Source organism: Papio anubis, chromosome 10 (genome assembly GCF_008728515.1).
Source record: "Papio anubis isolate 15944 chromosome 10, Panubis1.0, whole genome shotgun sequence".
Lineage (NCBI taxonomy): Eukaryota > Metazoa > Chordata > Mammalia > Primates > Cercopithecidae > Papio > Papio anubis.
The window spans coordinates 117,330,676-117,344,923 of record NC_044985.1 but is presented as its reverse complement, the minus strand read 5'-3'; the positions used below and the strand labels follow the sequence as shown (position 1 = coordinate 117,344,923).

The 14,248-nt window shown below is 36.7% G+C and overlaps 1 protein-coding gene across 5 annotated transcripts in view; it reads left to right on the top strand.

Moving 5' to 3' along the window:
* Window positions 1-14,248, top strand: part of USP40 (ubiquitin specific peptidase 40) — a 94,722-nt gene that overhangs the window by 43,660 nt on the left and 36,814 nt on the right. For all 5 annotated transcript variants that reach the window (XR_004176657.1, XR_004176656.1, XM_031651618.1 and 2 more), the window contains 5 exons: window positions 599-722; window positions 1,998-2,055; window positions 9,095-9,148; window positions 9,923-10,011; window positions 11,588-11,674. Coding sequence is in view for 3 of the 5 variants with exons in the window: in XM_031651618.1 (XP_031507478.1) it covers window positions 599-722; window positions 1,998-2,055; window positions 9,095-9,148; window positions 9,923-10,011; window positions 11,588-11,674 (412 nt within the window). In the remaining 2 variants the exon portion in view is untranslated. The remainder of the gene's footprint in view (window positions 1-598; window positions 723-1,997; window positions 2,056-9,094; window positions 9,149-9,922; window positions 10,012-11,587; window positions 11,675-14,248) is intronic.

The following is a 14,248-nucleotide window of genomic DNA, read 5'->3' as shown; positions in this document are numbered from 1 at the left end:
CCAAAGAGGACTTCTGCAAGCCCATTAGTGCTTCTGTGTGAATTGGAAAGAAGGCACCTCTTCAGGACCCTTTACTACTATCTGTAGGAAAATGTTAGAACAAGATACTCTACTGCCGACTGCTTTTATAAAACAAAACTCTCAAAAATTCAGTATACAATGTATATGCCATGTGTGACACTCCTTAGACGTGGCCCTTTTGTGCAGTGTCAGTCTACAGACTACACATGGCTGCCCTGTTGTTAAATGAAATCTAGATCAGGTAGGGTAGGCTCCTGGCCTAGGCGCTCTTTTAAAGCTCCCCTAGTGATTGCAGGGTGCAGGCAGAAGTGAGCAACTGATTGTTTACTTACGGAAGTTCTCTGTGGAAAAATGTGGCAACAAATTATGTGGGAAAATCAAAGAATATTTGGAGTCATGAATATAGACTCTGTAGACTACTGCCTAACATTACCCTGCAAAGATAGCCCACTTATCATAGAAACGACTCAGTAGAACTAGTCACCTCTAATTAGTCACATTAAGTGACACATGCAGAGCTTTGGAAGTGATGCCTAAGGAAAGGTATTAATTTCTGATCTCTTCTTTTTACCTACAGCTTGTTGACCAAGGAAGAGAAATGGGTCACTAGTATAAATGAGATTGACTGGCTCCATGTTAAAAATTTATGCCAGGTAGACTCTGAAGAGAAGCAGGTTAAAATATCAGCAACTGTTAACACAGTGAGTAGAATATAATTAAAGGTTGGCTGATAGATTTTCAGTTAACAGAATTTTATTTAGAAAACAATACCTTAATCTTTCAGAACAGTTGTCTCAAGAGACTTCAAATCTTAGGAAGTTAGCTTTTTATTTAACATTTGATTATTGCTTGTTTACCTATGTTAGTTGGCTCTTAGCATATTTCAAGAAAATACGTGCCTTTTAAAGTTTCCTCCAAAGCCTAGAATTAGAATGTGGGAGTTACTTATTTAGTTAGTTCATGGAATTCTCTGGCTTCCTTGAAAATGCTATTTTCAAGGGTCTTTTCTGTATTTTTTTTTAAACCAAGTATACATGTGTTTTGGTTTTGTGCTGTGGACTTCTGTTTTTTAAATTTATCTTAAATGGTTTTACATTATACTCTGTTTTTCTATAAAGCCAGGTGTTCTTAAAAGGAACTCTTCTAGTTCTCCATTTGAAGACTAGTTTCCTTAAACATCATCTCAGGAAATACCTTTTTATATTTATGTAGTCTCAATTCATTATGGGTTTTTTTTCTATAACAAGTTGAAACTTACTAGAATGTTGTTTTCTTTTATATAAATATTATAATTTCTTAAAGTGTGTTAATATTTATACACTAAGATGCATACACTAAAGTTCGGAAGATCTACTACCTTGACCCTAAGTGAGAGACTTTGGTGAAGTCCTTTATGACTCATTCTGTTTCTTCTTTCCACAGTGTGGGGTACTGTGGGAGGATAGATTGTCTGACATCAGTTTTACTCCTAAATTTCCAAGATTTTATATCCTAGAGAAAATTCGGTTAAACCAAAAAAGGGAAAGAATCTAAAATAAAGTATTTAAACAGCAATTTTAAATAGTGCTCTTGGGCTGATAGTATACATTTTTATTTATGCTTACTGGCCCACATTCATCATTCCTGACACAGAGAAATGTGATTGCCCTGAGTTTATTTTGTTTGCTTTCATGAGAAAAGTTAGTGGTTTGTCAGCTTATTGCCTTTCAGCTACAATTGTTTCTTTAGTTTTCTGTAGGTGTCCTTTCTGTTCCAGTTAACATCAATTTGGTAAAAACTTAACTATGAAGATCTAAGTTTTTGCTTTTGATCTTATAAAAGAATTTCAGGGATGGAAAAATTTTAAGTAGGCAAAAACTACTAAATGTCAGGTAATTAATATCTCAAATAATTTGTTTATGCACACAGTGACAATCCTCATTTTCATCTCCTCCCGTTTTTTACAACTTAGTCATTATTTTATTTATCTATTTTAGATGGTGTTTGATATTCGAATTAAAGCCATAAAGGAATTAAAATTAATGAAGGAACTAGGTAATCATTTACATTTGCTTTTTGGTTCTTTAATTTTGGTCTTGAAGAAAATATAGGAGAATACAAAAAATAATTTAGGGAAAACTCATATACCTACCACCCAAAATGGACAAATGTTAACTTTTTGTCATATGTTTGTTTTTGTTTGAAACATTATAAATGAAGTTAAAGTCCCCTATGTTCTCCTCCTCAGACCTATTCTTTCTCTCCTTCCCCAAATACAATGAGTATATCTGATGTGGATATGTATCTAGACCATGTATTCATGTGAACTGTTCTGAATGTACATTCTGCAAACTCACTGTTCACTTACCATTAGGCTTTCTGTGACAACTTTATGAAGATATAATCTACATACCATAAAATTCACTCAGTTTAAGTGTATAATTCAGTAATCATCAGTAAATGTGTAGAGTTCTGTAACCATCACCACAATCCAGTTTCAGAATACTTCCATTACTCCAAAAAGATCCCTGTACCCATTTGTAGTCGAAGCCCCTGGCAACCACTAATCTACTTTCTGTCTCTATAGACTTTATTTTCTTAATATTTAATATAATTGGGATCATAAAACATACAGTCTTTTGTGTCTGGCTTCTTTCACGTAGCATATCATTTTTGAGGTTCATCCATGATTTCGCATGTATCAATAGCTTGTTCCTTTGTATTGCGGACTAGTCTAGTATTCCATTATATGGATAGTATCACATTTTGTTTATCCTGGACAAACATGAGTTGATAGACATTTGGATTATTTCTACTTTTGTACTTTTATGAATAATGCCACTATAAACTTTTACACATAAGTCTTGATGTGGAGATATGTTTTCATTTCTCTTGGGTAGATATACAGGACTGGAATTGCTGGGTCATATGCAAATTTGTGTTTAACTTTATAAGAAACCACCATACTATTTTCCAAAGTGACTGAACCATTTATATTCCCACTAGCAATGTGTCAGGGTTGCAGTTTCTACATGTCCTTGTCAATCTGTGATTAATTGTGATTATCTTTTTTTTTTTTTTTGGAGACAGAGTCTCACTGTGTCAGCCAGGCTGGAGTGCAATGGCACAATCTCAGCTCACTGTAACCTCCGTCTCCCAGGCTCAAGCAATTCTCCTGTCTCAGCCTCCCAAGTAGCTGGGATTACAGGTGTGTGTTACCACGCCCGGCTAATTTTTGTATTTTTAGTAGAGACAGGGTTTCACCATGTTGGCCAGGCTGGTCTCAAATTCCTGACCTCAGGTAATCCGCTCGCCTTGACCTCCCAAAGTGCTGGGATTACAGGCATGAGATACCGAGCCCAGCCATCTTTTTTTTTTTTTTAAGAATCAGCTGTTACTGGTTTGGTTTTGACTTTTTTTTTTTTAAACATGTTTTGAGCACAGCTTTTATTATTATTTTTTCCATAGGTTATTGGATACAGGTGGTATTTGGTTACATGAATACATTCTTTAGTGGTGCTTTGTGAGATTTTGGTGCACCAATCACCCGAGCAGTATACACTACACCCTATTCATAGTCTTTTATCCCTCGTCCTCCTCCTACCCTTCCCCCACAAGTCCCCAAAGTCCACTGTATCATTCTTATGCCTTTGTGTCTTCATAGCTTAGCTCCCACATATCAGTGAGAACGTACGGTGTTTGGTTTTCCATTCCTGAGTTACTTCACGTATAATAATAGTCTCCAATCTCATCCAGGTTGCAGCAAATGCCATTAATTTATTCCTTTTTATGACTGAGGAGTATTCCATCATATATATACACCTATATGTACACACATATACCTATATATATGTGTGTATATACCACACACACAGTTTCTTTATCCACTCATTGACGGGCATTTGGGTTGGTTCCACGATTTTGCAGTTGCAAACTGTGCTGCTATAAACATGCATGTGCAAGTATCTTTTTCGTATAATGACTTCTTTTCTTCTGGGTAGATACCAACTAGTGGGATTGCTGGATCAAATGGTAGCTCTACTTTTAGTTCTTAAGGAATCTCCACACTGTGTTCCATAGTGGCTGTACTAGTTTACATTCCCACCAGGAGTATAGAAGTGTTCCCTAATCACCATATCCACACCAACATGGCCATTCTACTGAATGTGAATTAGTATCTTAATGCATGTAAATTTAGTAAGAACTCAAAGTCATATAAAGAAATTCATTGCCCTTTTACCTACCAGCAACAACAACAACAAAATTGACATCAAAATTAAGAAAACATTTATAATAGCATAAAATATTATGGAATACTTAGACATAAATGAACAAAATATGTACAAGACCTGTACACTGAAAACTAGGAAATATTGCTGTGAGATATTTAAGAAGACCTGAATAAATAAAACAATATACCACATTCACGAATCGGACAACACGATATTCTTTTTTTTTTTTTTTAATTTGAGACAGAGTCTTGCTCTGTCCCCAAGGCTGGAGTACAAGGGGGCAATCTTGGCTCACTGCAATCTCTGTCTCCTGGGTTCAAACGATTCTCCTGCCTCAGCCCCGTGAATATCTGGGTTATGGGCACCTGCCACCATGCCTAGCTAACTTATTTATTTATTTATTTATTTATTTATTTATTTATTTATTTTTGAGACGGAGTCTCACTCTGTTGCCTAGGCTAGAGTACAGTGGTGCGATCTCAGCTCACTGCAACCTCCGCCTCCCAGGTTCCCGCCATTCTCCTCCCTCAGCCTCCCGAGTACCTGGGACTACAGGTGCCTGCCACCACACCCGGCTAATTTTTTGTATTGTTAGTGGAGACAGGGTTTCACCGTGTTAGCCAGGATAGTCTCTATCTCCTGATCTCATAATCCGCCTGCTTCGGCCTTCCAAAGTGCTGGGTTTACAGGTGTGAGCCACCGCACCTGGCCAGATGATATAATATTCTTAAGAGGATAATTCTTCCCAAATTGATTTGTAGATTTAATATATTCTCACTCAGAATCTTAACATTTTTTAAAGAAATTGACAAGCTGACTCTACAATTTTTATGGAAATGCAAAGAACTTAAAATAGCTGTAACACGTTTGAAAACAAGAGAACAAAGTTGAAAGAATTACAGTATCTGATTTCAAGGCTCACTCTAGACAGTGTATATTGGCATACAGGTAGACATGTAGAGAGGAGGTCAGCAAACTATGGCCTACAACCTGTTTTTGTTCAGCCCGTGGGCAAAGAATAGTTTTCACACTAGTAAAGGGCTTTTTAAAGAAGAAGAATGTGCAACAGAGATCACATGTGACCCATGAAGCCTAAAATATTTACAGTGAAACTTAAATAGAGAATCTAGAAATAGGTGCATAGTCAGTTGACTTTTAACAAAGGTACCAAGGTATTTTCATGCAAAGAGATAGTATTTTTTCAAGCAGAGAGATAGTATTTTTTCAACAAATAGTGCTGGGCCATTTGGATATTTGTATATGCAGAAATGAACCTCAAGCTTTACTTCGCCTGATACAAAAATTAAATGGATCATACAACTGAAAGTTAAAACCTAAAACTATAAAATTTCTGGGAGAAAACATATGAGGAAATCTTTGTTACTTTATCATAAGGAAAGGTTTTTGTATTCTTAAAGATAGGACTCAAAAAGCACAAACCATGGAAGAAAAGCCTAATTAATTTACATTAAAATTTAAAATTTGTACTCTTCAAAAGGCATTTGAAAAGGCGAGCCATAAACTGGGAGAAAATATTTGTGAAACACATATTTGATGATCAGCTTACATTCAGAATATTAAAAAAAAAAACAAAAAACTTGTAACCTAACCCAGGTTTAGAAGCTTGAACAGACACTTTACAAAGGAAGACCTATCTATGAATGACCAGTAAATACAGGGAAAAAAATGCTCAGAATCATTAGCCATCAAATTAAAACCATAATGACACCCTACTGTGCACCCTGCAGAATAAATAAAACTTAAAATGTTAAGTCAACCACGTGTTAGCAAGGATGTAGAGCAACTGGAACTCCCATATGTTGCTGGTGGGAGGATAAAATGGGTATGGCCGCCGGGCGCGGTGGCTCAAGCCTGTAATCCCAGCACTTTGGGAGGCTGAGACGGGCGGATCACAAGGTCAGGAGATCGAGACCATCCTGGCTAACACGGTGAAACCCCATCTCTACTAAAAAATACAAAAAACTAGCTGGGCGAGGTGGCGGGCGCCTGTGGTCCCAGCTACTCCGGAGGCTGAGGCAGGAGAATGGCGTAAACCCGGGAGGCGGAGCTTGCAGTGAGCTGAGATCCGGCCACTGCACTCCAGCCTGGGCGACAGAGCCAGACTCAGTCTCAAAAAAAAAAAAATGGGTATGGCCACTTTGGAAAAGTTAGCTTATTTCTTATAAATTTAAACATCCACTTACCAATTCTACATCTAGGTATTTAGTGAATAAGAGTTAAAACGTATATCCTCATAAAGACATAAATGTTCCTAGCCCCAAACTGGAAGCAATCCTAATGCCCATGAGCAGGTAAAGGGATGGACAAATGATGGTGTATTTAAGCAATGGGATACTGTTCATCACTGAAGAGCAAGGCAGTGCTAGTTCCACCACATGCAACGCATGGATGAATCTCAAAGTCATTATGCCAAGAGAAAGAAAGTAGATGCAAAAGAGTACGTATTGTGTGGTTCCATACATAAGACACTTTAGACAAATAAAATCTGAGCTGTAATTACAGAAGGCAGATCAGGATTGGGAGAGAGGAAGAGGGATGGGCTGCAAATTGGCACAGGGAGTTTTAAGGGGGATGATGCAAATTATACCTCAGTTTGCTGATGGTTACCAGATGTTTATGTACTTTTCAAACTATTAACTGTACGCTTAAAACATGTATTTTATTATAAGAAAATTATAACTCAGTAAAGTCCATTATTAAAAGTCATTGGTTTATTAAAATGCATAGTTCACTGTCATCCCCTGTAACTTGTCTCCCTTCTTCCACTCTTGCCCCCCTCCAAACCATTTGATCATGGTCAATACATGTGAATTAGATCCTGTCACTCCTCCGCACAAAGCCCTTTAGTGCTTTCCATTGCACTTAAGTTAATTCCTTAACCTAGCCTACAAGAACCTGCACAATTTGACCCCTGCTTAACTGTAACTTTGTTGTGATCTGCTTTTATACATACTCACAACTCACTTACCATGCTGACTTTTCTGCGTTTCTCAGTGCACAAGCTCTCTTTGACCCCCAAAACTTCTTAGTGCTCAGTCTCTCTTTCAACTCTGTTCCCTTTGCTGTTAACTTCAGCTGTTTATTTGGTCTCGTCTGAAATGTTCCTTCTCCTTCCATCCCTGACCACACAATCCCAGTTGATTTTGCTAATGTACTCTCCTAACACCCTGTACTTTACCTTCATAGCATTTATTACTGTACCTGCCCTTTTATTTCTGTTATTAACATCCACCTCCCCCATTAGACAAGGTTGTGTGAGGGCTGAGTTTACACTGCTTTGCTTACCATTGTATTTCCAGTTTCTAGTACAGTGCCTGGCACATAGACAATACACAGTAAGTACCTGTTCGGTGAAAACCAACAGATTTTAAAGAGACGGTATTTTAAAAGCACTTTTTAAGTTGGGGAACTCTAAGTAAATTGTTTCCGTTGACAGGAGGTTTATGTGAGAATTGTATGCTAGCCTCATATTACTGTAATACAAAATATTGAACTCAGGAATCTCAGAAAGAGATTCTGCTGTGGTCTAATAAAGTTAAAACTTCTAAGGTTCATACTATTGTTGTCTCTTCAGAACACTCAACCTTCCCCCACCCCTCCAATTTACATCCTACTTTTTAAGAATTTTGTTTGAACTGAAAACTTGGTTTTCCCCTTCCAAGCACCAGGGGATCTTCTAAAGCAAGAATCTGTGTCCTCAAACATAGTGCATGCTGGCCCATTTAATAAGCATAAAATCACCCAACATATTTTAAATATAGGCAGTCCGCTTGTACTGTTCTGATATGCAGAAATTTCATTACTATTGTTTAGTTATATAACATCAGTCCCCCAGCAAGATGGTTAAAATTTCAGCAACCATGGTATATGGTATATTAACTGTAACTGAATAAAGTACACACTTGACTGCCAGCTCTTCAGGGCACAATTCATCACATAAATAACACATGTGCACCATAAGCAGTAACCGGTCACTTCTTTCAAGTCTGCTAGTGGTTTGTCGCTGCGTGTACACTTCACTTCACTTCCCTACACAGACAGCAAAGCATGTGGTTGTGTTGCCTCCCTTTATCCCAGTGCTAAACCCACCATGACATTTTACAAGAATACATAATCAAAAGAGGGAATTGGCCAACAGAGAAGAAAGTACACAAAGAAACAAAAGTATATGGAGTTATAGAAGCAGTGGCAACTTGTGGGAATGTTGACCCTGCTGTCACTCAAGCAACTCTGGATATTGGAAGCTGATCCAAACTTAGAAAGGAGTATGACAGTTTGCTACAGGACAGGAAAGATGTCACTACATATTATAAGCTATACAATGAGAAGAAACCAAGCCCTGTTTAAACTACTCTTCATATGTAATTTACAAAGAAAACATTTTAATTCTCAAAAATTCTAGTATTTTAAATGATAGTATAAATATTGGTTTTACTGTTTTTTCCTTTCCTAATGCATGTATAATATTAATAATGAAGAGGGTTTTAAATGTTACAACAAAAATTTTTAAGTGTCATGGAACAATTGTAATTTTTCCATTGATTAAGATTGTTTTGCACAGTTTCACCTGGTACTGTTAGTCTTGCACTACTGCGTAAAATAAAGGCTGACTGTACTTATTTTGGGGGTTTTTCTTTGGTTGTTGGGGGGTTTTTGGTTTGTTTTTGTTTTTAGCTTTCTGTAGTTTTCTGCTAATTAACACAATAGAGCATCTCTCTTTTGTTTTCTGTATTTGATGCTGTAACCAACTTCCTTTTATTTTGATAATATGAAGGTTATTAATTCCTAGCTCTCTAAGAAAAATAATATACTAAGAAAAATAATATTCCTTTTATTTATAGCTGACAACAGCTGTTTGAGACCTATTGATAGAAATGGGAAGCTTCTTTGTCCAGGTAAGTCTTTTTGATAACTTTCAAAAGGTGGCTTATACTCATCTTTCTTTCTTGATACCTTAAGTAGTGGCCTCCAATACCTAATATTTAAAAATTACCTGTTGGAAACTGATTTATAGGACATATTTTCATCCAGGTATCTTACCCTTGTATTACAGAAAATCTTAACCAGAAACAAACACTTCTGTTTTCTAAATGAAACACTGTTCTTTCTGACTATCTGATTCTCATTTTAGTCGTGGGTTTGATCTAGTTATATTTTTTCCAACTTTATTTTCAAAGTTTTTCCATTTGCTTTGCTAATTTTATTGTGATACCAATTATGAAATAAAATCTTCAGTTCTCATCTCTATCAGCTCTTACCTTACATTTAATTTAGTCATGGATGAGCCTAATTATTGATGGTAATAACAATCTCAACTTTAAACTTCGAAGAAGCTGGTTCTTCATTTATGGATTGATTTGGATTATCTGGCTTTTAATCCATATAAACAACAGCTCTTTGAGCAAGTCATTTTTATTAAGTAGGAAACTAGACATTCATAGCTTCCTTTTAGCATTGTTATGTAGAAAACAGGAACAAAATATCCTAGAGTATGGAAATTGAAAATCAAACCTGATCATAGTGCATGTAATCCTTTTGCCTGAAGTGCAATTCGTTTTTCTTCTTTCTTGATATTCTTGATTTTCAGAGAAATACTGATTTGAATATTTTATTTTTCTTAGAGAGCTAGGAATTAATAACCTTCATCATGTTATCAAAATTTTTTTAAGTGCCGGACAGCTATACTTTGAAAGAAGCAGAATTGAAAATGGGAAGTTCATTGGGACTATGTCTTGGAAAAGCACCAAGTTCCTGTCAGGTAAAATAAGGTCACTTGTTTCAAAACAAAATCAACCCTTCCATAACCAGAATTATAACTAGTACCTTAACTACTCCAGTAATACTGTTTTTCTCTAAAAGTTTCTTTTCTTAAATGATACATTTTATTTTAGGATTACATCCTTATAGTTCTAGATGTTTAAATATAAAATATTACCCCAAAGCATATTTATGTTTCTTTTTCTATGAAGATTTTGTGGTTAAAAGGAATCTTTAATGTTGAGTGGCCACCACTTTCAACCATTATATTTCCTAAGTTCTAAGATACACCTTCTTTTTCCCACGTTTTAACATCTGTGAGATTAGATTGCATCTTACAGTCAGGGGCGTTCTGCAGTTATAGCTAGCACTGGTACAGAAAATAGTAAGTATAACAGTCAGTAGCGTTTTAGGTTTAATGAAACACAGTTTATTAATTTTGGACTTAATTACTCTCTGCACTAATATAATAGTCTGAGAGCAGCCTCCCTTTCCCCTTGTCTTTATCAGTGTCCGTTTTCAGTATAAAACACCATCAGGTTTGACCTTTGCCAGAAGCCATTTGTAAGAAGCTAATCAGCTTATTACAGTGGAGAAATCATAAGGATATTCTTATTGTAAATACCCTGTAGCAGGGTAATCTGGACTCAAGTCAGGTTGTCTGTGGTTCCCAAATTCACTTCATTACTTTCCCAACCACTTCCCCCTTAATTTGCTTTCCCCTGAACTCTAGCAAATAGTAGTGCATGACAAGCTGATAGGAGGGAAAACTGACAAGTGAGGCTGAGTTAGAAAGGAAAAGCAGGGCTATAAGGAACGGAATAAGAGATCAGATTTGTATTTTTCCTTTGGAGTCTTGAGAATTGTAATATTTGAATCGCTTGGCAGAAAATAAAATCATAACCAAGTGACTCAGAAAAAGCTTATTAATACTAATTGTGTATAGTAATTACAAATTCCTTTTGGGAGTGATCGAGACAGAGATGGAGATCATAGTAGAAGACATAGTATATGTTGGCTGGGCATGGTGGCTCACATCTGTAACCCCAACCCTTTAGGAGGCTGAGGCGGGTAGATCACCTGAAGTCAGGAGTTCAAGACCAGCCTGGCCAACATGGTGAAACCCTGCCTCTACTAAAAATATAAAAAATTAGCCAGGCCTAGTGGCACGCACCTGGAATCCCAGCTACATGGGTGGCTGAGGCAGGAGAATCACTTGAACTTGGGAGGCAGAGGTTGCAGTGAGCCAAGATCACTCCACTGCACTCCAGCCTGAGCCACAAGAGCAAAACTCCATCTCAAAAAAAAAAAGAAAGAAAAATAAGTAGTGTATGTGAGAGACATTTATTAGGAGTAAAAAACATTGATGGTGAAGCAAGTTTATACTTCTGGGTAGGCAAAATTATTGCTTAAATTGTAACATTAAGTTACTAATCATAGTCATATTTTCATATAAATTGGGATTTTTTGTTAAAGTTTCATGGGCCCTTGGCTTTACATTTTTGAAAGTAAATAATACGTTTATTGGATTTTTAAGTTCAGATTAAATTGCATTTACACGTCTGTCTTGATGTTAGTTGTTCCTGTTTTTTGCAATGGGGAGTGACATTCAACCTGGGACAGAAATGGAAATTATAGTAGAAGAAACAATATCTGTGAGAGATGTAAGTAATTTTACCCTTTGTTTTCAGAGGCTGTGTGTGTTTGTATGTTTGCTGTGAGAAACAGTGGTATCCTGTGTTAAGATCTGGAGGTCCTAAACTAGGCCTAATATAATATACTTCAGAGAATTATATGTACTCACTAGAGGAATTATTTTATTTTGGGAGCTTGAAAATTGGTGAACCAACTGGATTTTTTTTTTTTTTAGACAGAGTCTGAACTCTGTCACCCCAGGCTGGAGTACAGTGGCATGATCTCAGCTCACTGCAACCTCTGCCTCCCGGGTTCAAGCGATTCTGCTGCCTCAGCCTCCTGAGTAGCTGGGATTACAGTTACCTGCTACCACACCTGACTAATTTTTGTATTTTTAGCAGAGATGGGGTTTTCCATGTTGACCAGGCTGGTCTCAAACTCCTGACCTCAAGTGATCCACCCGCCTCGGCCTCCCAAAGTGCTGGGATTACAGGCGTGAGCCACTCCATTCGGCCTCTACTGGAAATTTTAAATGATTACAATTTTTTTTCTTTTTATCAATAATACTTTTTTATTAACAGAAATGTTGAATATGCAGGAATTGATTAAAAGAAAAAAATGAAAACCTCTCATTATCCTTTATGCTACCAATATTAACATGTTGGCATATTTTTTCTAGTATTTATATACACACACAGTGGTATGAATGTTTGTATATATGTGTGTATGTGATAAAGTGAATAATTATATTGCTGTTATTGAGAACTTAGACCTTTAGTATTGGAAAACAGAGAGACAAATAAAATCAATGTGGTTTAAAAAAAAAACCTGTTCTCCTGAATTTGAAATAGAAAAGTCTGAATGAACTTCATGTATTTTTTCTTAAAAAAATTTTTTTCCAGCTCTGTCCATTGATGCAAGTTAGAAAGAGTGACCAGCCTGGTAGCAGCAGAGTACCCCTAGCGCCCAGATTATGGCTGCCAAATACCATTTTCTACGAACAGGAACCAGGGCATCTTAGAATAATGGCTGGTTATGTATCTAGGTCAGGAAATGTCTAAGATGAGCCTGAAACATCTTACCATCACAGAAAGCAGTGAAGCCGCTAACAAAGACTATTGGAATTATCAAAGAGATTGAGGAGCTCACTAGTCAAAGATGAGACAATTTGAACGTCAGTGAGAAAAATAACAAAAATTAATTGAAACAAGTACATAAAATCTGTAAATCTGTGAGTTCATAATGATCCTATACAAAAATATGCACTGTTACCTATAATGGATGCTAGGCAACCATAAAGGTAAAAAATAAAGCATTTTTTTTTTTTTCCTGTTTTTCCCTTGCAAACTATATCCCAGGGTAGCTAAGCAGATAATAAGTTTTATTTATAAACATATTCCAACTAATAAATGAAGAAGGCATTTTAGAATTTTACATTTTTTCAACTCCTAATAAATTAATGAACCTAGGCAATGATCCTCAAAGATTGCTAACCCAAAAAAGAGCAACACTCAGGCAACATAGAAATTCAGAACAAATTGGGCCGGGCGCGGTGGCTCAAGCCTGTAATCCCAGCACTTTGGGAGGCCGAGACGGGCGGATCACGAGGTCAGGAGATCGAGACCATCCTGGCTAACACAGTGAAACCCCGTCTCTACTAAAAATACAAAAAATTTAGCCGGGCGAGGTGGCAGGCGCCTGTAGTCCCAGCTAATCGGGAGGCTGAGGCAGGAGAATGGTGTTGAACCCGGGAGGCGGAGCTTGCAGTGAGCTGAGATCCGGCCACTGCACTCCAGCCTGGGTGACAGAGCGAGACTCCGTCCCAAAAAAAAAAAAAAAAAAAAAAAAAAAAAACAGAAATTCAGAACAATACCCCATGCCCTTATTGCAAAAAAACCAAACAACTGGACCTGAGTCTGAATAAGCCTCTAGGTCTAACTACCAGTTTATAGGAAATACAGGAGGCATAGGAGCAGGTTAAATTCATCACAGGTCTGCAATTAGCCGAATGTAGATCAGAAAACTCTTCTACAACAGATAAATTGCAGGAGATGAGGACAACCTATAGGTCAAAAGAGGCTTAAAAGACATAGCAACCAGTTGCAATGTATGGACTTTATTGGGACCCTAATTCAAGCCAAAGGAACTTTAGTAATAATTTAACAGAAAGTAGAGAAATTTGAACATTAGTTGGATATTTGTTGATATTAAAGAATTCTTAATTTTTTAGCTGTCATAATCATTGTAGGTTTTTAAAAATCTTTGTCTTTTAGAGATGCATAATAAATATTTACAAATGAAATTATATATCTGGCATTTGCTTCAAAAAAATCTGAGGCAAGGGCAGGGGAAGTGAGTGGGTTACTGACACATAAAACTGGCCATGGCAATACAAGCTAAGCATCCCTGATCCCAAAATTCAAAATGCTCCACAATCTGAAACTATTTTTTAAAAAATTAAATTGACACATATTTATGAGACACATTTTAATATTCTGGTACATATGTATGTTGTATAATGATTAAATCAGGGTATTTAGCATACTCATTACCTCATGCATTTAGCATTTCTTGCTGGTGAGAACATTCAAGAGCTTTTCTAA